Here is a 24,470-nt window from a genome sequence, read left to right on the forward strand (position 1 = left end):
GTTACAGGTGCAAAAATTAACCAAGAAAAGTCAGTAGGTCTGCAGTTTGGCACCTGGAGAAGCAGGTTCATGCCATCCAATGTCATGGAATGTTGGATGTCGGGACTGGTTAAATTGGTTGGGGTCTGATTTAGCCTGGACTTCCAGGTGGAGAAGAACTGAGATGAGGTGATGAGCAGTGTGGCCAATCTCATTCAAAAATAGGTTGAGAGGAAGCTATCTCTGAAAGGTTGAGCAGAGGTGGCAAATACTTACATCACCTCCGTTGCATATTACTGCTAATAATATCCTTCAGCTAACTCCTTACCTCAGTTGTTCTCTCAACTTACCCTTACCCACTTCTTTTCATTTCTCTTTCCATCTCCTCATCTCACCTAGTTTCTCTCTACAACAACTACTTCCTTCTACATCATCATCATCATCGTTTAACGTCCGCTTTCCATGCTAGCATGGGTTGGACGATTTGACTGAGGACTGGTGAAACCAGATAGCTACACCAGGCTCCAATCTGATTTGGCAGAGTTTCTACAGCTGGATGCCCTTCCTAACGCCAACCACTCAGAGTGTAGTGGGTGTTTTTACGTGTCACCCACACGAAGGCCAGTCAGGCGGTACAAATTTTTGTTGTCAACTGTTCCCCATCAGTTGCAGCCAGTTTCTCAAACATAGTCAATGTCTTTCTTTTATTTCCCTCCAATCATCTTTACTCTGAAGAAGGATTCTGACCAAAATGTTGGATGTTCCACTCCCCATCGCAATTTCATGTGTAACAAAATTATGAATAACATATTTTACAAGACTCTTAGTACTGATCTATTTTAAAGCCTTCAGTATTACTTTTGAAAGTCCCTAGTGCATCTAAACACTACTTGTAATTCATAGTGCATCGCAGCTCCCCATTTAAGAACCATTTGTACAATTGATCGCAGGAATTATTAAGGAATGGTTATAACATATATCCAGCAGCTATTTTACTTGGAAAATGGTTAAGTAACAATTACATATACAGAAAGTCACGTGATGCTAATTATGGATTTGTATATCTTAATGTTGTTTCGATATATTCAAGAGGTGTGAATTCTAATATTCTTGATCACTAAATAAGGTTACTTTTGATTGGTGATCATTTTCCCGAAAGCCATCTTTTCAAATATTCTTTGGAATCACACAAGTTTCTCAATTTCTCTTTTGTTGAGTTGTTGCAGTCATAATTTCAGTGAATGTCAGAATGCAGATGGTAAAATCTTTCAGAAACTAATTTCCCTCGACACCTGCTTCCAATACAAGTCTCTCTTCCAATAGTTGTACTTTCTTTAACTTCAATGTATTGACATATACACCCCATGCTTATACTTATAAATTGGTGATGTCTATGTGTGTGTGTATGTATATATATATATATACACACACATGTTTATATGTATGTGCATATATACATGTGTGTGTGTGTGTGTGTGTATACACACACACACGGTTTTATATATATGTGCATATATACATGTGTGTGTGCATGTGTATACAATAATCCCTCGACTATCGTGGATGTTACATTCCAAAACACCCCACAATAAGTGAAAATCCACAAAGTAGAAACAGTACTGTACTGTATTTTTTTATTATTTTAAATGCAAAACAACACCACACACTCGCCTCCCAAGTTTTGTTTCCCATACAGTATGTGCGATTCTTTGTTTACTCATCTATGGTACATTATGTATTTACTTTTAACATATTTTAATTAATGTGTTATGCAGTGCAGTACTGTATTGTATTTTTATTTATTAATTTATTAACTTTTAGGCATGAAAATGCTAATTTTACCACAGAAATAATTAAGATCTAAAAAAATATGAATACCTATCAGCCACAGAAACCTGCAGTATACTGAGGAGTCTGTGATATAAATCTACATATATTAGCCAGAAAAATCTGCGATGTATTGAGGGCGCGATAGGTGAACTGCGATATGACGAGTGATTACTGTATATTCATATATATATATATATATATATATATATATATATATATATATATATATATATATATATATATATGTAAATATATATATATATATATATATATATATATATATATATATATATATGTAAACATACACATATATACACATGTACATACATTTATATGCATGTGTGTGTGTGTGATGCAAGTTGAGAGAGAAAGTGAGAGAGGTGGAGAGTGATCAATATATATATATATATATATATATATATATATAAATACTTGATCACTTTCCCTTTCCCTCTCTCTCACCCTCTTTCTCTCTGGCCAGGTAACCATGTACCTCCTCTACAGCACGACACTTGTTTCTATCTGTCTGTCACACTCTAACCTTTCATTATCTGACACAAGATCACCTCCTCCAATGTCCTCTTCCCTCTCAAAGGTTCTTTGTCTTGGAAGTTACTTAGTGACCCTACCAGTACTGGAAAAAAGCATTCAGTTTACACTGTAAAATGGTTGGCATATGTAAGGTTAAAAAAGCTGTAAAAACCATACCAAAACTGACCTCGCCTGTGCTGGTACCATGTAAAAAGCACTCAGTCCACTCTGTGGGGTGGTTGGTGTTAAGAAGGACATCCAGCCATAAAAACCATGCCAAAACAGATACAGAAGTTTGGTGCAGTCTTCAGCCAAGCCAGCTCTTCTCAAACCATCTAACACATGCCTGCATGGAAGGTGAACATTAAACGATGATGATGATGATGATGATGATGATGATGATGATGATGACGATGACGACAACGATATATACACAAGGAGGTACTGCAAAATTCTTGGCTTTGGGTAAAAGAAAATACAGGAAAATCAGTTAATTATGATTTTATTCAACATATTCCTCTCTCAGATTCACACACTTATTGCAGCCGACCTTCAGTTTTTCTAAGCCCTGTAAAAGAACTTGGAAGAAGGGAAAAAAGGTGAGAATGAAAAAAATGGAGAGAAAAAATTTTTGTAGGGATCAACAGGGCGAAATATATATATATATATATATATATATATATATATACTCATTGTTTGAGTGATCTTTGTCATGACCACCTAATAGTTCTGTAAGGATTAGATATTATGGAGCCTTTATATGAAAGTAATCTTTTTAGTGCTTAAAATGGTCTGTATATCCCTCTTATCTTACCTGGTTCTGATATTACTTTCCAAAATTTAAAAAATTTTAATTCTATTTTTACACAACATATTATAATACACATATTTTGCCATATCTTGATTATAAACCTTTTTTCTCTGTGCCCTTAATGTTTATCTAGATCTCATTGTAATGTCCTATGTTTCATAGTGTAGGTCCCTTTAACTGAAAGTAATGAAGAAAGTTTATGTCACCCCTATCCTACCTCTTTTTATGGACATTTACCACTATCTAATTGACTACTTCTAAGATTTGTTTCTTTGGGTACTTCTAGTTATAAGGAATTAAGATTCGAAGGAACATCTAATAATATTTATGACCAGCAACCAGTTCTGAACTGCCAACTCATAATGCTCTTATTCGCAATAAACGCAGTCTATTAGCATTAGATCTGTTGATGGTGATAAGAGGATAGATAAAAATTAGAAATGAATTACAATCCCATGATCCCCACTGTGATCCATTCCTGCCATTCCAAAATTGTAGTTGTTTTTCTCTTACATTATTTCTGCTGCAATAGTGGCAACATGGAATTATTTCATCGTCTATCTCTGATAAAATAGTTGATAAAAATTGTATCAATATGTCTTGTTTGTTGAAAATCCATATTTTTTGCAACTGAAGATGGCATTGTTTGATTAAATGGAGCTAGCTGAAACAGTCGTATTGCATTAATACCTGACATCCTGTTACCTATTCGATTTGATATATGCATGTATGTATTTGTGTGTGTGCCTTTGTGTCTGTGTTTGTCCCACCATCACCGCTTGACAACCAATATTAGTGTGTTTACATTCTTGTAACTTAGCAGTTCAGCAAAAGAGACCTATAGAATACATGCTAGGCTTTTTAAAAAAAAGTCCTGAGATTGATTTCTTTTTTACTAGAATCCTTCAAAGTGGTGCTCCAGCATGGTCATAGTCAAATGACTGAAACATGTAAAAGAATAAAAGACTATGTTGACATTGATCTCATTGATTATGTCTCCCCTACTCCACTCTCTCAACCATTTGCAATCAAGAAGATAAGAACATGAATAGCAACAATGAAAGTCAAGCTTAGAATATTCATCTGTGAGTTGTTTGTTGACACTCCCATTGACCAAAGCAGAATACCCTCATCACTCTTGTGATTAGATCTAATGCTGGTCCATCACACCCAGCATTCATTTATTATTCAATAGATTTCAGTGTCTTTCTCTAATTCTTCTTCACATAAAACAGCTTACATAATCTTGCTGTTTTATCCTGTAGTAATCCTCTTGTTTATTGTCATTGCCCTTTCGTCTTTCTCTGATGATGATGGAAAAAGATGAAGATGAGGATGGTGGTGGTGGTGGTGGTGGAAAATGATGATGATGATGATGGTAGATGATATGATGATGGTGATGGTTTTGTCATTACTTTGTTTTCTCTCTCTCTCTCTCTCTCTCACACACACACACATTTTATATATACATACAATTGATGCATATGTGTGATTTTCTTTCAATTTCTTGTAATGTTTCGATTTTATTATTTTCTTTCTTTATTTTTTCTTTCTCTCTTTTCAACAGACACCGTCTCCAACTGGTGAAAGCAAGAATAGGGATACTTTCTGGAGCAGTGTAAGAATTTTTATTATTTATCTTTCTTTTAGATAAGATTTTGTTTCTTTGAATCAATGTAATGCTATCCATCAGCTACTAAATACTAATTGTGGAGGAAAATTAATTTTGACAATAAATAAAGCACAAACTTTCCCATCAGTAATCTTTAGTTTCTTGACCTGTCAAAACTACTTTCAATTAATAAGTGGAGATGTGTGGCTTAGTGGTTAAGGTGTTGGACTCATGATTGTAAGGTTGTGGTTTCGATTACTGGACCTGGTGACACATTGTGTTCTTGGGCAAAACACTTCATTGCACATTGCTCCAGTTCATTCAGCTGGCAAAAATGAGTAATCCTGCAAAAGACCAGCATCCTGTCCAGGTGGGGGATTTATACATCATGCCCTTATCAGTCAGCATGACTCAAGAATGTAACCTTTACCTTACTGTCAATTAATCCCATTCATATATGTACCACTTTTTGAGACAAATCGTATCTGTAGTTTATTGGGAATACTTCGAACTCCTTCAAAGCATTACACACTGTTGTGGTATCAGTCAGCCCTGAAAATACTTGTCTACTTTTGTAAAATCCAAGTAGTGCAAATAGTATTAAGTGTGCAATGTAAAGGGTTCAGAATGTCTAATGTTGCAAATGGTATAAACTGGCACTCTGTCAGTTATGACAACAAGGGTTCCAGTTGATCTAGTCAATGGAACAACCTGCTCATGAAATTAACATGCAAGTGGCTGAACACTCCATAGACACATGTAGTTTTAATGTAGTTCTCAAAGAGACACAGAGTTTGACAAGGCTGGCCCTGTGAAATACAGGTACAACTCATTTTTGCCAACTGAGTGGACTGGAGCAGTGTGAAATAAAGTGTCTTGCCCAAGGACACAATACATCACTGGGAATTGAATTCACAACCTTACGATTGTGAGCTGAATACCCTAACCACTAAGCCACACGCCTTCACTTGCAAATGGTATACAACTATATATACCCATACAATGTGCTACTTGGTTTTTACAATACTCACATTGAACCTCTGTATATCATAGAGGTAATTAAAAGAATATTTTGTTATGAAATACTGCCTTAAAATGTCCTGTCCAATACATACACCAGCCAGGAATAGTGTATACTAGCAGAAATACACGGCGTTGCCCGGGTTAAAGAGAATAATGAAATCTAAAAACGCCGTCTAGACTACGCATCATCTTTATATATAGAGATGTATATACACACACGCACCCAAACACACGTATATATATGTATATCAATATAAATATATGAAAGTCAATGAAGTTTCGTAAAAGAAGGTGATCATGTACATACTTTCTTGCTGTTGTGACTATAACACCTCATTGTAAACTATGTTCCTTGTTTTCCCTTGTGGAGCATAGACAAATAGGTTTTTTGTTGCTGCCCACTCTTGAGCAGCCAACATACAGTTGTCCATGTGAGAAGCAGGGCTCTTCCAAGAGAAGACCAGCTACAGACAGTGTTTGACCCTGATATTTGTTTATGGACATGGCAAAAGTCACACGAAGGGGGAATTGTAGTCTTCTGAATGTAAAAGGAATGTCTGCTCCTGATGGAGTAAGAGGAATTCTTGGAATAAAGACGTCATCCCCTTTTGCACATCCAGAAAGAATGGTAGCCTCGATAACGTGTGACATCATTTTCTAAATAATGCTCATCTGTTATGTTCGGGTTAAAATTTCATCAACATCAAAAATATATGAATTTTCATATGGCCGTTATGCAAAGAATATAATTTCCAAATTTCATAAAGATCCATTCAGTACTTTTGACGTAGTTTTGGATAAGAAAACAAATGACTAATGTGTGTGTTTGTGTGCATGTGTATGTGTGTGTGATGGGTGTATATATGTATAGATATCTGTATGCATGTGTATATGTATATATGTGTACATATTACATGTACATCTATATATATATATATATATATACATCTACACATATGTATACATATACATGTATGTATAGATCTATATATATATATATATATACATATACGTGTACATCTATATGTATACATATACATCTCTCTCTCTCTCTCTCTCTCTCTCTCTCTCTCTCTCTCTCTTTCTCTCTCTCTCTTTCTCTCTCTCTTTCTCTCTTTCTCTCTCTCTCTCTGAAAGTATCTGTCATTACAGTATCGAAATGGTGTACATATACATGTATATGTATACATATACATCTCTCTCTGTCTCTCTCTTTCTCACTTTCTCTCTCTGTGAAAGTATCTGTCACTACAGTATCGAAATGTGATTGTTTCAGTTAGTGGAATAGTTTCATTTTTAAAGTGAAAGTATTTGACATGAGTGTTTTTGTTTCACTTTTGACACGTAATACTTAAATAGTGGAGGAGATATTATGTTGCCGTGTGCTCGAACTCTGCAAGAAGTTAATAATTTTTTTTGACTAAAACACAACTGGAACCCTAAGTAAGGCATGTGTAAAATTTGAATGAAACTGGTTGCGTAGTTCTCGAGTTTTAGGGATTCACACAGACAGACAGACAGACAGACAGACAGACACACACACATTCTCATTTTTATATATATAGATATATAAAAATGATGACATGGTGAAGATATGCAATGTTGAGATTCTAGGGTGCCTGGTGTTACAAATGCTATTCACTGTACTGTATGGAGAGTCCAGTGTATGAGGTGGTATCAAAAAGTTCCTGGACTAGTTCTGAAGTGCACCAACAGATGGCAACACACAGATACATGTATAGTGAGAGCTAGCAGTGACCTTCATGAGGCAGTGTGCTGCATGACATTGCTGTGTTTACTTTGCAAATTGTGAAATGTGTGCTTTTGTGATCAGGTGTATGCTGTTGCCTGCAATTTTGTCATGGACAGGAACAAAGAGCCAGTGTGAAATTTTGTGTTAAACTTGGGAAGTCTGCTACAGATGCATTGAGTAAGCTTATGGCAATACCCTGCCTCTTATATTATGACCTTTGTACTTTGAGGGTATGTATTGGCACTTGCCACCATCTAACTCTCTCTTCCGTTACTCTTCCATCCCATTTATGTTCTGATCCCCATTCTTTGTGAATATGCCATGGCACTTTGCCACCATCTCTTTCCTGCTCCTCTCTCTTGCACTCTTGCTTTCTTCTTCTTCTCTCTCTCTCTCTCTCTGCAGCAAAACACCGGTTTCTGTCTCTCTATCACATTCTAACCTTTCCTCATCTGGCACAAGATCCCCTCCGCTGATCCTCCTCCCCTCTCAAAGGATATCATCATAATGACCACTTTTCCATGTTATTCTTGGAATTGTTTACCTCTCATTACAATCTGAACTCAGATCACACACTGGTGCACTTTCTATCTTTCTGAGGTTGATAAAATATATCCCTGTAAACTACTGTGGTAGATACTATCAATAGTATCCTTAAAGGAGACACCCCAGCATTAACATTGTCTCACTCACTGAAGCCAGTAAAAGAATAAAAGAATAAATGTATGCGTCTAATAACCAAGTGACTTAAACATTTTGATACCAATCTGCCTTGACCCATTCATTATATGGATTATACAAACTTTCTATTTTAAAGTGATTGAAATTGATCAAAATTATATATTGGTTTATGTTCCAAGCATTAGCTTAATAATGACAAAGTTATTTTAGTAAATTTTTCATTTTCAGAATCAAATTAAACAAATGTAGTGCATTTATATAGGAATATTTTAATGAACGTGTTAATGCTTAATAAATTGACATGAGCTTTGATTTATTTACATTTATCCTGAAATTTTCTTTTTAAGGTTGAAGAGATTCTGAAAAATATTCTTAACGAACAGCAAGCCAAGTTTCTGAGTCAAATTGATGCTGAATGTAGTAACCGGAATCAAGTAAATCTGAACTCTTTGAAAAATATTCTGGACTCGATGGTCTTCCCTTTGGGTGACTCACATTTTAAAAGGTTAGTATGAACGATTAATAAGTGTGTGCATGTGCATTCATGTGATTTCTTAATGTCTTTATATTTATTCATATCTCTTAGGTAGTGGTGACATTTATGTCTTGCATAGACAATGGAATAAACACCTTACTTGAAAACAAAAAAAAGTTGGTACCACAAAGTACATCTGGCTTCGAAAAGTCTCATTCAACTCATGCCTGTATAGAAAAAGCAGATGTATACACACACACATACACATGCATGCACATACATACATGTATGCCTGTTTGTATGTTTATATGTTTGTATATATTCATGTATGTATTCATGTATATATGTGTGTATATGTGTATGTATGAATGTATATTATTCATGTATGTATGTATTCATGTATGTATGTGTATGTATGTATGTATTCATGTATGTATGTGTGTATATGTGTATGTATGTATGTATTCATGTATGTATGTGTCTATATGTATGAATGTATGTTTGTAACTATGTTTGCATGTATGTATGCATGAACGGTATTGAGGCTATCATCATCATCATCAAATATTCTTTTCTACTCTAGGCACAAACCCCGAAATTTTTGGGGAGGGGGCCATTCAATTAGATTGACCGCAGTATGCAACTGGTACTTAATTTATCAACCCCCAAAAAGATGAAAGGCAAAGTCGACCTCGGCAGAATTTCAACTCAGAACATAAAGACAGACGAAATACCACTAAGCATTTCACCTGGTGTGCTCACGTTTCTGACAGCTCACCACCTTATCATCATCAAATATTGCCTCAGTTGGTCAGGTTATGTTCATTGCATGAAGAGTATTAGCACGCCACATCAAATCCTCCACAACAGACTCGGTCCTGGCAAGAGATCATGCAGGCGTCCCATGCAACACTACAAAAACCAACTGAAACAGACGATGAAGAGCATTAATACTGACCTTAAATCTATCCTGAGAAGACAGAGCAGTGTGGCATCATATCATCAAGATAGGCATTGAACACTTTGAAAAACACCATCAAGGACTTGAAGAAAATAAATGGTTATGATGAAAGACCTACCAACTCCAGCCAATGCTTCTATCAAGCATCAGATGTGACCTCTGTGAACTATTTATTGTTCCATGCAAAAATCAGTCTTGACAGCCATCAGAGGCACCAACATAAATGAAAAAGTACAGATGAAGAAGAAAGAAATACTCTGGAATGAGGAAGAGCTACTGCCAGTACGTGTGTGTGTGTGTGTGTGTGTGTATTCTTTTATTCTTTTACTTGTTTCAGTTATTTGACTGTGGCCATGCTGGAGCACTGCCTTTTGTCAAACAAATTTACCCCCAGTATTTATTCTTTGTAAGCTTAGTACTTATTCTATCAGTCTCTTTTGCTGAACTGCTAAGTTAGAGGGATGTAAACACACCAACATCGGTTGTCAAGCAATGGTGGTGGGGGACAAATATGGATACACAAACATTTATATATATATATATATATATATATATATATATATATATACACAATGGGTTTCTTTTAGTTTCCGCCTACCAAATCCACTCACAAGGCTTTGGTCAGCCCGTGGCTATAGTAGAAGACAGTTGCCAAAGGTGCCATGCTGTGGGACTGAACCCTGAGTCATGTGCTTGGGAAGCAAGCTTCTTACCACACAGCCACGTCTGTGCCTATATATATATATATATATATATATATATATATATATATATATATATATATATATATATATATATATATATATATATATATATATATATATATATATATATATATATATATATATATATATATATATATATATATATATATATATATATATATATATATATATATATATATATATATATATATATATATATATATATATATATATATACATACATACATACATACATACATACATACATACATACATACATACATATATATATATATATAAAGAGAGAGAGAGAGAGAGAGATGACCAGTTTTGGGGGTTAGCCATATATATATGTGTGTGTGTATGTATATATATATATATATATATATATATATATATATATATAAGCATGGCTGTGTGATTATGAAGTTCATTTTGCAACAATGAAGTGATTTTAGGTTCAGTTCTCCTTCACTGCTCTTTGGGAAAATGTTGCTCTCTCTATATATATATATATGTATGTATAATGTGCATGTGTGTGTTTAAATGCATCTCCTTATGTTAACTTTGCACACTTGTAAATTATAAACAAGTACCACCATCTTACAACTGACATTGTTTACAATCTGCTGTGAAAACATGTTTGGCTATTGTGCTGCTGGTGTTTGGAAGCCTTGTCATCGTCATCATCATTATTTCATGTCCATTTTCCATGCAGGCCTGAGTTGGGTGGTTTCAAAGGAGTTGGCCAGCTGAAGAGCTGTCCAGACTCCAATTGTCTGTTTAGCATGGTTTCTATGGCTGGATGCCTTTCCTAACACCAACCACTTTACAGAGAGTGCTGGGTGTTTTGTGCATGCCAGTAGCACAGGTGCTTGCATGCAGCACTGGTACAAGTACATTTCCCATGGCACTGGCTTGAGTGCATTTTATGTTGCACCGGCACCTGCAAACGACATGCCTGTATGTATGGATGGTTACGATTTTACTTAGCTTGATGCATCTTCTCAAGTACAGCAAATCGCTACAAGTCCTGGTGCCTTGTCATCAGTGTGGCCCAGTATCTGAACATCCTTTCTCACTACTTCTTCCCACATCTTCCTGGATCTACCCCTTCCACAGTTTCCCTCCACAATTAGAGATCGTCCCTAGGCTCCCTCCACAGAGGCAATATAATCTTTCTTGGGAACAGTTAAGGGTTGGTGACAGAAAGTGCATCTGGCTTTAGAAAAACCTACCTCTGCTTGCATAGGGCAAATGAAATTCCAAGACAGAACTTTGTTTCTCAGTTAGAAACTATCCCTTTATAGGAAGAATTCCTAAACAGTAAGTATTAAGTGATCACTTTCTTTGCCTGTAAGCCCCAGTTTTTCAGGATTTCCCTTTAGATATTCAGCAACATAAGTTGTGCATATGTAAAGATACAACTTAGAAGATGTTTTAGTTGTATCAAGTAGTTCTTCATTGTCTTTATTCTTGTTTAACAAACTGGTTGATTGTGTTCCAAAATAATCTTCATGTGTCTTATTGACTGAATCCCATTGGCTAAAACCTAATTAAGATTATACAAGATTCATTTTGAATATTTTTACCAACACAACACCAAAAGATTCCTCTTTTGGTGTTGTATTGGTCATCATCGTCGTCATTGTGGTCGTCATCATCATCACCATCATCATCATCATCATCATCATCATCAGTAGTAGTAGTAGTGGTAGTAATTCTGGTTTTGTTTTTCTTTCTTGAAATCACCAATGTTAAAGCATCTTATTTCTTTATTGCCCACAGGGGGCTAAACATAGAAGGGACAAACAAGGACAGACAAACGGATTAAATCGATTATATCGACCCCAGTGCGTAACTGGTACTTATTTAATCGACCCCGAAAGGATGAAAGGCAAAGTCGACCTCGGCGGAATTTGAACTCAGAACGTAGCGACAGACGAAATACCGCTAAGCATTTCGCCCGGCGTGCTAACGTTTCTGCCAGCTCGCCGCCTTAAATGCTAAAGCATTCTTGATAAACAACAGTAACAGCAACGGCAGCAACAATAACAACAATCAATGGTTAGAGCCCTGAACACCAAACAGTTTCTTAGAGAATCTAAATGAAATCTAAATAACAAAATAACCAGTAGCAACAATGAGGATTAGGAGTACAATAAGTCTTCAGCTAGTCAAGATTAGAACCTGTAACATATTGTATTTATCTATGATAAGCCTTGGCACTAATCCTTTTGCTGGATTATGATTTTTCAAGATAGCTTCAAACTGAAGATTAACATTACTAAGTACTACTTATATTGTTAAATATCAAAGCAGTAATCCTGAAAAGTTAGGGGTTTCTGGCTAAAGAGAGTGATCAACAGGCATTATAATTCTGAATTCTCTCTACAAAGGGAGGGCTAGTTTCTAACAAGAGAATAGTAAAGAGTTACATCACCCCCCCCCCCCCGCCCACCACCACCATTTGCTACTGCTGCTACAGCAGATAGTGGTGGTGATGGTGGAGTGGGGGGTGATGTAAGTTGAAAGAGTAGTAAGATGTTATGTCTAATAAGGACTGTAATAATCTGCATTGTTATTAAGCATTGCGTATTACCTTTAAAGAAGGTTCCCTTGTTTTAATGGCTAATGAAGAATACATACGATATACATATATAAATATATATATATATATATATATCTTTTATATTTTACTTGCTTCAGTCATTAGACTGTGGCCATGCTGGGACACTGCCTTGAAGAATTAGTCAAATGAATTAACCCCCCCCCCCCCCATCACTCTTAATTCTAAGCTTGGTACTTATTCTATCAGTTTGTTTTGCTGAACCATTAAGTTGCATAAGTTGCAGGGATGTAAACAAACTAGCAATGATTGTCAAATGGTGGTGGTGGTGGGAGAAACACAAGCACACACACATACACACACACACACGAGCACACACAAGCACATGCACACATACATACAAAGAGCTTCTTTCAGTTTCTGTCTACCAAATCCACTCACAAGACTTTGGTCAGACTGAAGCTATAGTAGAAGACATTTGCCCAAGATGCCATGTAGTGGAATTGAACCCAGAACCATGTGGTTGGGAAGCAAATGTCTTACCACATAGCCACACATGTGCCTTTATATTTATATATTTATATATATATATATATATATATATATATATATATATATATATATATATATATATATGTATATATATATATATATATATATATATATATATATATATATATATATATATATATATATATATATATATATATATATATATATAGAGAGAGAGAGAGAGAGAGAGAGAGAGAGAGAGAGAGAGATAAATTTAAATGTCTGTTTCCAGGTGGTGCTATTAAGTTATCCATGGCCTGGGCCAGTTCTGGCTGAAACTTTTCTAAGTATTCTATGTGTGTGTGTGTGTGTGTGTGCATAACTATACACATGTATATATATAAAACAAAGTCAGGAGGTGTGAGAGGCAAGTAGCAATTTATTTATCTATACTCACCTCACACATATATACATATACCACACATGTACATACATTACATGTGTGTGTGTTATATACACACACTCACATTGATACACATATGTGTGTGTTATATATACAAATATATCTATATTTGTGTGTGTGTGTGTATGTATACATACACAAAGAGAGCAGAATAGACAGTGGGGTAGATATAAATAGCTCAATTGCTATGAAGGAAGAGTGTAATTGAATCAGTTTGACAAAGGCTTCTTGCTTTGGCTATAGAATTTACTACTGAATGTTCAGTTGTTAAGGGTATGTCCTACGTTGGTTAAAGGAGTTGCTTGCTGCTAAAGGCCAGTTACTCAGACAGTGTATAATATTCTTTTGTTTACAAATTAACTGACTGTAATGGTTTTCTTACCTCCAGTTCAAAGACAGAGCATATGCCCACGGCCATTGGAGTCTGACATGCTGTCTGTAAAACTAACCGCTTTATGGATGAAAAACCATTGGTCACTCTATGATCGGACATGTAACTGACTTCCTATAAATATCTGTATCTATCTATCTGTTTGTCTGTCTGTCTGTCTATCTATCTATATATCTATCTACCTACCTACCTACCTACCTACCTACCTACCTCTACTGACGGACATGCTGTCACATCAGCTGCAGAGGTAAACCTTTATTTGACCTGTTTATTGACCACATTTGTTTTAAATTTTTGTATATAATCTGTGCGAAGCACCCAAGCTTCATTTGTGTGTTTTTCGAAGGGAGGAACTGGCCCCTAGGGGCAGTTTCAGTGCCATCTAAATATATAATTTTTTTTTCGACATTTGAAAAATGTCGAGAAACATTGTATTGGAACGCTGGTTGAGTTCGTTCATCGACCAGCATTTCCTTAGCCTTGGAACACTAGATAAGCAAAAGAACGAGAACTGCACGCGCACACAAACAGACACAAAAGAAATTTCTACAAACGTCATGAAGACAGCAACCTCACCTGTTGACAGTCCTCTCACCACCACCACCAATATGAAAACTACGTCTGCGACGACCACCACCAGCAACAACAACAACAACAGTGTATCAAAACCAACCGCGACCAAAGTCTCTGCTACTACAGCAGTCTCGCCAGCTACCGACACCACCACCACCAGTGACAACAACAACAAAAAAAACGAACTTTGCTAATGCACTCAGACAAAAAAAAAAACGATTTTGCACTTCACAACAAAAGAAATACAAGAAACAAAAACACTATTAAGCCAACAAGGATCAAATCTGAAATTAAAAATACCAGAAAAAATCATTCATAATGTACAAAAAACAACCATCATATACAAGATTTTGAACTCAAAAATAGGAAAACCAGAGCATCCAGCAACAGAAATGATTGAAAAATGCTTGCGTCCCATATAGGCCCACAAGACCTACATATAAGCTGGTGGAACAAGTTCGCCACCATACAAGTTCGGTTTAACAGCGAAGAGAAAGCGAAGGAGCTGTCCACACTGACTCTTCGTTCCGAGCATATAATATTGGTTCCCATGTACCTTGGAGAAAGGGTAACCAGGGTATCAATAAAAAAACGTCCCTCCAGAAGTGGAACCACAATGGCTGTTATCAGCTATTTGTTACCAGATGGAGGGAGACATGAACATTCTGGAAATTACTGCATTAGAGCAGGAAAACTGGAATGGGAAAAAAAATCGATGCCCTCTTACAAATTAAGAATGAAGAAATAGAAAAAATTCCAACTCAAATTGAGCTGCCAGACAGCCACACCCTTGATGCTACCTGTGTGGCATCGAAGGGCACCTCAAAAATGATTGCCCAACAGCAACAGAAAACCAACAACCACAAGAAGGAAAAACAGCCAAAAAAGGACCCCTACTACCCACACCACCACCAACACAAAGAACGAGCAAAAGGAGCAAGACAGAAGAATCCTACAAACCAAACCCACCTACACCAACAAATGTACCCAAAAAAACCACAAACAACAACTACAAGAACTAAGGAAACAGTAAAAGCAAAAGACAATACAAAAACTGATTCCCCTTCCCTCACATCACATTCACCACAAGCAGACAATCAACAACCTTCAATAAACAAACACACAAGCACACAACATTCCCTTACCCCCTTCCGATTCCTCAGAACTCTCGTCTGAGGACGAAAGTAGTGAGAAGTGGCAAATAGCCAGAAAAGGAAGGAGGAAAAGGAGTAAAAAAAGAACCAAGCCAAATGCAAACACCAACAAAGCAGGGAGATATACATCTCCTGAAAATACCGTCTCCAAACACCACAAACAACATCAACACCACAAGAACACATACAGAAAACATGCTCACAGCAATAGACACTACAAACACAGAATTAATGAACTACATAAATACAAAAACAAACATGACAGAAAACAACATCAAAACAAACAATCACTCATACACGACGCCACCTAATCACATAAAAATATATCATATCAGGCCAACATTGCACCACACTTTAAAATCCCTCTACCCCAACACAGTAGGGGGATGCCAAAAATATTTAGCAAAAAACTTTACAGTAGCCTCCTTAATGAAAATTCAAAGGAAAGAACAACTGAACTTTCGAACGGTAAGTAACTCTCTGTTCCTTTCTTTTTAAGCAGAGAGTTACTTACGTTTCTTTCGTAAATAAAAATTTTTTTCAATTTGTGACATTAATGCCCGAGGTTACCGTGGTCTTTTCGTAGGTTTTCTTTCCACGGATAACCTCCCCATTTCTTGGGAAGTTTTTGTATTATTTTGTTTTTTGTTTTTTTTTCTTCTTTTTTTTTGTACATACCCCAAACGTTTTTCGATGCCTTTTGATCATTATCCCCATGTTTGTTTCTTTGTTTTTTTTTTTACTTTATTCCCCCTCAAAAAGAAAAACTTTACATTGTATTTGTCCCATCTGTGTTGAGCCCTGTGTGGCTAATAAAGAAATCTATCTATCTATCTATCTATCTATCTATCTATCTATCTATCTATCTATCTCTCTATCTATCTCTCTCTCTATCTATCTATCTATATGGACGAATGATAGACGTGTCGGCTCCATAAGTTTTGCCTTTTTTATGCTTTAAAAAGTTTGTTTGTAAAGTTAATTTTATATAGAAAGTTGTACAACAACTTATAGACTCTCTGGTGCAAGTTTTTTGCAACGGAAATCTGCCCTGTGTGGCACATTTCCAGGTTTTAAAAATTAATTTCGGCTTTCTAGTCATTTTTATTTTGGGACGATGGCGTCTTCTAGCCATGAGAAATTTCGTCAAACGAACGCTGAATTTTGCAGTGTTTCGTTCGAAAAAGAATTTCCTAGTCTCCCTTCCTCACATTTAAACAAGAGAATGGAGAAAAGGGGAAAAGAACTTCACACACACAGATGAAAGTGTTAACATGAAAGTTAACACCGCCACCACCACCACCAACAACAAAAACAAAACTGTAACCAAGGTTACAAAACAGTACACAGACGACGTCTCTGACGTCAACACCATTTCTGCTGACGCCATCATTACCACCACCAACAACAACAACGACAACAACAACAACAGCAGCAGCAACAGTTCAACTCAACCTTTGCTCTCTTCATCAGCAGCAAGCGAAAGAGAGGAAGGAAAAATGAATACAAGCCACAACACCACTGACACAGTCAGAAATACCACATCTGCCACCAATACCAGTGCCAGCACCAGCAACAACAATAACAACAATAACAAAAACAAAAACTTTGCTGAAGCTTTGAAGCAAAGAGAAACTGTTGTGTCCTACACGACAAAAGAAATCATAGAAATGAGGAAGTTGATCACCAAAGAAAGCGGTGAAGTACATTTAAACATACCCCAACACATATTAGAGGAAACAAGTAGGAAAACAATCATATACAAAATAATAAACACTAAAAGTAGAAGGCCAGAACAGGCCAGTATAGACAAAATTCAAAAATGTTTAAATTCAATCTGGAATGAAAAATCATATATCACTTGGTACAAATTTGCACAAGTACAAGTGATTTTTCGAAATGAAGAGTTAGCGAAGAAATATTCAACGCTAACTCTTCACACACCAGAAATAACAATGTTACCCAGTTACCTTGGCCAAAAGGTAACAAAGGTAACAATAAAGCACGCACCTCCAACAATAGACACACTATGGTAGCTATCGGCCATATGTGTCGACATGGACAACATAAACATACTCAAAATAAACGTTGGAGAAAGCAACTGGACGGGAAAAACCATACAAATCCTGTTCCACACAAACGAACAAGAAATCAAAAAAATCCCACCATACATCCGTTTGGCAGCAAACCAAAAATTACATATAGTGGTAGAGGGCAGGCGCCTCTTCGCTGTTACTTATGCGACAGCGAGGCACACCTCAAAAAGGAGTGTCCGACTGCCCGAAAAACACAACAACAAGAACTAACTAAACACAAAAAAAGCCTTGCTGCCCACACCGCCATCCACACAAAAAACAACAAAAGCAACATCAACAACATCAATGAAAGAAAATACAACAAAAAACTGCAAAATTAACAAACAAAGAAGACGAAAAAAGAAAAGACAATACAAAAACTGATACCCCTTCCCCCACATCACTTACACCACAACCAAAAATTCAACTACCAACAACAACACAACCACTTACACAAGCAAACACAGATCCATACAATATGCCCCTACCTCCTTCCGATTCCTCAGAGTGTTCATCTGAAGACGAGTCAAGTAATGAGGAATGGAAAATAGCCCAAAAAGGAAGGGGGAAGAGGAGCAAAAGAAGAAAAACGAACAACAACAAAGCAGGGAGATTCACATCTCCCGAAAACACTCCCAACTCCTACACGATAAACACCAATAATAACACACCAAAAACAATGCTAACAGCAATAGAGACAACAAACACAGAGTTGATGAAATACATCAACTCTAAAACAAACATCACAAATAACGACATCAAAACAAACAACCACCCACACACAACACCGCCAAAACACATTAAAATTTATCATGTAACACCAGCATTGCACCACAAAATAAAATCCCTCTACCCCAACGCGGTAGGGGGGATGTCAAAAATATTTGTGCAAGAAATTGTACAATAGCCTCCTTGGTGAAAAATCCAAGGAGGAAACAAAACTTTCGAACGGTAAGTAACTATCTGTTCCTTTTGTTTTGTGCTTTAAAGCACATATTTAAATAGAATCATGGTGAAGATTGGTTGTGTGAATGTGCGTGGCTTGGGGTCCCCTTGGAAACAAGGGTACCTCTTAAATGACATCAAGTCACACAATTTGGATATCATAGCCATTAGTGAGACCAGACTCCATGAACCGCAGGCCCTAAAGTCCATGTTTGGCGGACAATTTAACATTTATTTTTCTCCCTGTCTGCCGAGGATGGGCGGTAGTTGCATGGCGGTTCTTTTTCGCAAGAGTCTGGATCTCAAAGTAAAGACGATATTCATAGACCCGGAGGGTAGACTGGTTGTTGTTTTGGATGTCGACGGCAGCGATGGTTGCGCTTTGCGGCTGCTAGCAGTCTATGTTCCTCCTTTAACAGGTCGGTCGGATTTCTTTTGACGTCTAGAGGTATTCCTGGGAACGTCTCGTCCTTTACTTTTAGTGGGGGATTGGAATGCTACCTTGGACACGCATCTAGACTACGTGGGAAGAGACAACAATAGAAGAGGATGCAAATGCCTCAGAGACCTGCTCAGACGCTTTCAACTGTCTGACAGGTACCGACTCGAACACCCAAATGTGCCAACGTGGACATGGAGCAACCGCATTGGGTCGTCGAGATCATATCTAGATAGGATTGTATGTAGGAAAATAGATAGAGATAGCTTAGGATGTCCACAATTCCATACAGTCAGCTACACGGATCACAAACTTGTGACGTGTACGCTAGACTTAGATAAGGCACATAGGCAGGGTCCTGGTTACTGGAAAGTAAACGCGTCTTTCCCGTCAAGACAAGTTTTCAGAGACCGGATTAGCACATTAGTAAAGAGGGCCTTGACGGGAGCCATCATCAACAACAAATGGTGGTTTGCCCTCAAGAGAGCAGTAAAAGCAGAAGCAACTAGATATAGCAAGGCACTAGCCATAGATAGAAACAGAGTAGAGGGAGAGCTAGTGAATAAGTTAGAGGAGGCATTAAGAAGCGGCATCGCATCTGACGTTTTGGCGGCGAGGTTGGCCCTCGACCAACATTTCAACCCCAAACACGAAGGATGTGCTGTCAGGGCAAGGATGCGTGCTCTAAGGAACAAAGGTGTTGGAGCTGCGCGAGAGGCCAGGGTGGCGGAGGCGCAGCGAGGCAACAGAGCCACCATCTGGTCTCTGTTAGATGAACAGGGGTGCGAATTACTCGAGCCGGGCAAGATGTGCGAGGCCTTTCATCGGCATTTTGCCCGACTGTTTGGGACGAGTGGCAAGTGAGAACGCAGGGTGGATTTCAGTGCCTACCTGCACAGCCTGCCACGACTCTCGGCAAGAGAGGCGGAGTGCTGCGAAAGTGCCATCACGGCGGCGGAAGTGAGGGACGCGATGGCGGGATGCTCGAGGGACAAATCTTTACAACTGTATGCCAGACTTGTTTGGAGATGTCTTGGCGGCAGTGTACTGCAACTGGCAACAGAACGGGAGCATCCCTGGTTTTGTGAGCCGAGGAGTCATAACGCTGCTAAAGAAAGATCCAAACAAGGGGTATATCATAGATAACTTTAGGCCCATCACTCTGCTCAATGCAGACCTGAAAATTAGCCAAGCGGTTGGCGCTTGTCATCGAGAAACTGGTCGGCAAGGCGCAAACGTGCGCCGTGCCGAGCCGAAGCATCCATGACAACCTCCATCTGATGCACTACATCATAGAGAGGGTAGTTAAGGAACCTGGCATGGGTGGGGCCCTGATCAATTTGGATCAATCCAAAGCTTTCGATAGGGTAGACCATCGATACTTGGAGGCCGTCCTCGAAGCAGCCGGCTTCGGTCCCATTTTCCGCGGCTGGATGGCTGCCTTGTACACAGGCATCCATTCGGTTGTTCACGTCAATGGATGTCTATCGGGACCCTTCAACATTGCACATTCGGTCCATGAGGGATGCCCCCTCTCGTCGCTTCTGTATGTATTGACTCTCGAGCCACTACTGCGGAAGCTGGCGACGCTGAGGGGTATCCCGCGAGAGTTGGGATGCGGGACGAGCGTGTCAGCATACGCGGACGACGTCACCGTCATAGCGTCTAGCCACGAGCATATTGAGCTGGTTGGCGAGACGCTGAAAGACTACGAAGCGGTGACGGGAGCGAAGATTAACCGGGAAAAATCAGTGGGCTTGCGGCTCGGCACCTTGAGAAGCAAGCCCATACTGTCCGGCAGCGCCTCAGTAGTGGGACGTTGGACGGACAGTCCGGTCAGGTTGCTCAGAGTCTGGTTTGGTCCAGACCTACAAACGGAGAAGAACTGGGACGAGATTACGAGTAGGGTGGCCACTCTCTGCCGGCAATGGGCCAAGAGGAAGCTGTCTCTAAAAGGTCGGGCGGAGGTGGCGAACGCGTACATCGCGTCCATCATCGAATACCGCCTGACCGTCGTGCCTTGTCCCGATCGCGCCATCACCAAAATGGAGCGCATCCTCTTTCACTTTTTGTGGAAAGGAAGCGTTCCGATGGTGAGGCGCTCCGTTTGCTGCCAACACCCGCTGAAAGGAGGGCTGGGCATGCCGTGGTTGATGATGCGCAGATATGCGCTGAGACTGCGACATCTCCGGCTCTACGTAGACGACGGTGAGCAGGTTTGGTCGCCGTTTGTGCAGCGCGCTTTCCCGCAACTCGTCTCCATGACCGAGCTGTAGTCGTGGATCAAGAAGAGGCCGAGGAATGGCGAATGGCACCATGAGTGTCGCGTTGCTCTGCAACAACTCTGCCGTCCCGGGTCGACCTTGAGCGGCTGCATCACAACAAAGGCATTCTATAGGGGATTAGTGGAGGGCAGGCACGACGACGATCTCGGGGCGAACCTGGGCGTCGACGAGGAATACCGGACCTGCCTGTTCAGGACGACTTTCAGGCCGGGACCTATGGACAACTTCCAGAGATCCCTGGCCTGGCAGTGCTACCGAGAAGCGCTACCCGTTCGGGATAAGCTCTATAGACACGGCTCACGAAATGCGGGGCCGACCTGCCCGAGATGCTGTCAGAGCGACGAATCCATTCTGCATGCACTCGGGCAGTATCCAACCATTTCAGAGCTGTGGGCTTATGTCGAACGACTGCTGTCACGTGTGGGACAAGTCGGTTTATCAACCGAGTCTATCGTCAATATCGTCCCGCCTCCTTCCTTTAAACGGGAAGGAAGAGCTGTATTTATTGTACTTGTGGCTATGGCGAAAGAATGCATCTGGTGGACGCGTCTGAAAGGATTAGAGGCAAACATTTTCCTCTCTGATCAATCTCTCATCAACTTTTTCAAGTATCACTTGAAAAGGAAGGTGAGAGTAGAGAGGCAAGTGTTGTCTAGCAAATGTTTCGAAAAAAGATGGATACATGTAGCAAGAATGGCACGTATAAATGACGAAGCCACCTTGACCATGATTCTATAAAACAGTTAAAATTTTGTAAACAGAGAGTTACTTACGTTTCTTTCATAAATAAAAGAAATTTTATTTAACAAATTGTGACACTAAGGACCGAGGTTACCGTGGTCTTTTCCATAGGTTTTTCTTTCCACGGATAACCTCCCCATTTATTGGGAAATTTTTGTAATATTTTCATTTTTTTGTACATACCCCAAACGTTTTCTCAATGCCTTTTCATCGTTATCCCCATTTTAATGTTTTTACTTTATTTTCGTCCCCATCGAAAAGAAAAACTCTACATTTGTATTTTGTCCCCTCTATGTTGAGCCCTGTGTGGCTAATAAAAGAAATGTATCTATCTATCTATCTATCTACGTTAAGGGTGGAGTGAAAAAGGTACTTTTTACACAGATTTTTGAAATGTGTTTTCAAGAATATATTTTTTATTGCGAAATCCTTTAAAAACACCTGAAGTTTTTAAATTTACATCTTCAGGCTCTGCAGCCCATTTGAAATTTTGAAGAATGAGTGAAAAATCAATTTATAACATGTTTGCCATTCCTCATTTTAATTTTTACATTCATTGTTATGAATTGATTTTCTTTTATTGAAATCCTTTGAAATCAAGGTTGTTAAAATCTCAAGCTCTAAAATTTATATCTTCAGGCTTTGCAACACACTTGAAATTTTGAAATTATGTGAAATAAATTGACTTTTCAGCTTTGTTTTCTTTATAATTTTTAATACTAGGTCACTGAATATATGTGTTACATGAAGTCTAGATTACAGACACATTAAAATAAAATTACATGTAACTAGTTTTTGACTCTTGGTGATATTTTTAAATAACATTTCCAGTTTATTGAAAATAATTCCAGTTTTTAAAGGAGTTGCACTTGTAGCAGGAAATGTCAAATAAATCTTTTGTTGCATTGTTTTTAAAACAATTTACACTTTGTTTGAAATAATGGCACATCTTTTCTATTTTTCACAGATTTTAGTAATGCTTAGTACTTTAGATAAACGTTTAAGATTTTAGGTTTAACTGACTCAGTCATAACACAAGGGATGAATGCTTTTGCTAAAGAAGAATTATCTTTTCTGCTACAATCTCAACAATTTGTTTAATTGAAGGATCTTTCTTAACTACATTCTTTTCTTTTTCTCATTCAAACAAAACACATTTTAGTACGTCCTTGTAAGTTGGCAAAACTTGCTTGCTAAGACCACACAGAGTACCAAATATTGGGCATTCAATATCATGACACGTTATTGACTTATGAGTCATCACTAAATGTAAACAACTCTAAATTTAATGCGATCATTAATTTTAATACAATAGCCTAAAATCAAGATACAAAGCAGAAAACTTCACACATGTATGATGTACGTCCACACGCAACGACCGTTGCAGCGGCACGGAAGAGAAGTTCACACTCCTGTTTTCTTTATAGTCAATATGGAACCTCAAGATATTAGTCAATCGTATTGAAACTTGGTATGCAACCTCTTAAGGATACTATATTTACTGTTTTGCATTCTTCTATGTAGAAATATGTATTTGTTATGACTTATAATCCATGAAATCCACCAAAATTCAACCCGAAATAGTGACTTTTAAAATTTTCAGTCACATTGTGGAGCCTGAAAAAATATTTAACTCCAAAGTTCTTTATACACCTTTCATTTAGCCCTAATTCACAACAAAATATTGATTCTTGGTTACCAATTTCGAAAATTACATTTTCTGCTCCACCCTAATACACATATATATGCACACACACACACACACACACACACACACACACACACACACACACACACACACACATGGTGAAGGCACATGGCTCAGCAGTTAGAGCATTGAGCTCACAATAATGAGGTAGTGAGTTCGATTCCTGGACTGGACTGGACTGTGTGTTGGGTTCTTGAACAAGACACTTTATTTCATGCTACTCCATTTCACTCAGCTGTAGAAATGAGCTGCAATGTCACTAGTGCCAAGCTGTA

The 24,470-nt window shown here is 38.2% G+C and overlaps 1 protein-coding gene across 1 annotated transcript in view; it reads left to right on the forward strand.

Annotated features, from left to right (window-relative positions):
• LOC106874287 (EF-hand calcium-binding domain-containing protein 6) overlaps positions 1 to 24,470 on the forward strand; it is a 149,924-nt gene that overhangs the window by 73,833 nt on the left and 51,621 nt on the right. Inside the window, exons 16-17 of the mRNA XM_089339577.1 lie at positions 4,719 to 4,769; positions 8,568 to 8,725. Of these exons, the coding sequence (XP_089195703.1) occupies positions 4,719 to 4,769; positions 8,568 to 8,725 (209 nt within the window). The remainder of the gene's footprint in view (positions 1 to 4,718; positions 4,770 to 8,567; positions 8,726 to 24,470) is intronic.

Source organism: Octopus bimaculoides, chromosome 22, assembly GCF_046866305.1.
Source record: "Octopus bimaculoides isolate indiv1 chromosome 22, ASM4686630v1, whole genome shotgun sequence".
Taxonomy (NCBI): Eukaryota; Metazoa; Mollusca; class Cephalopoda; order Octopoda; family Octopodidae; genus Octopus; species Octopus bimaculoides.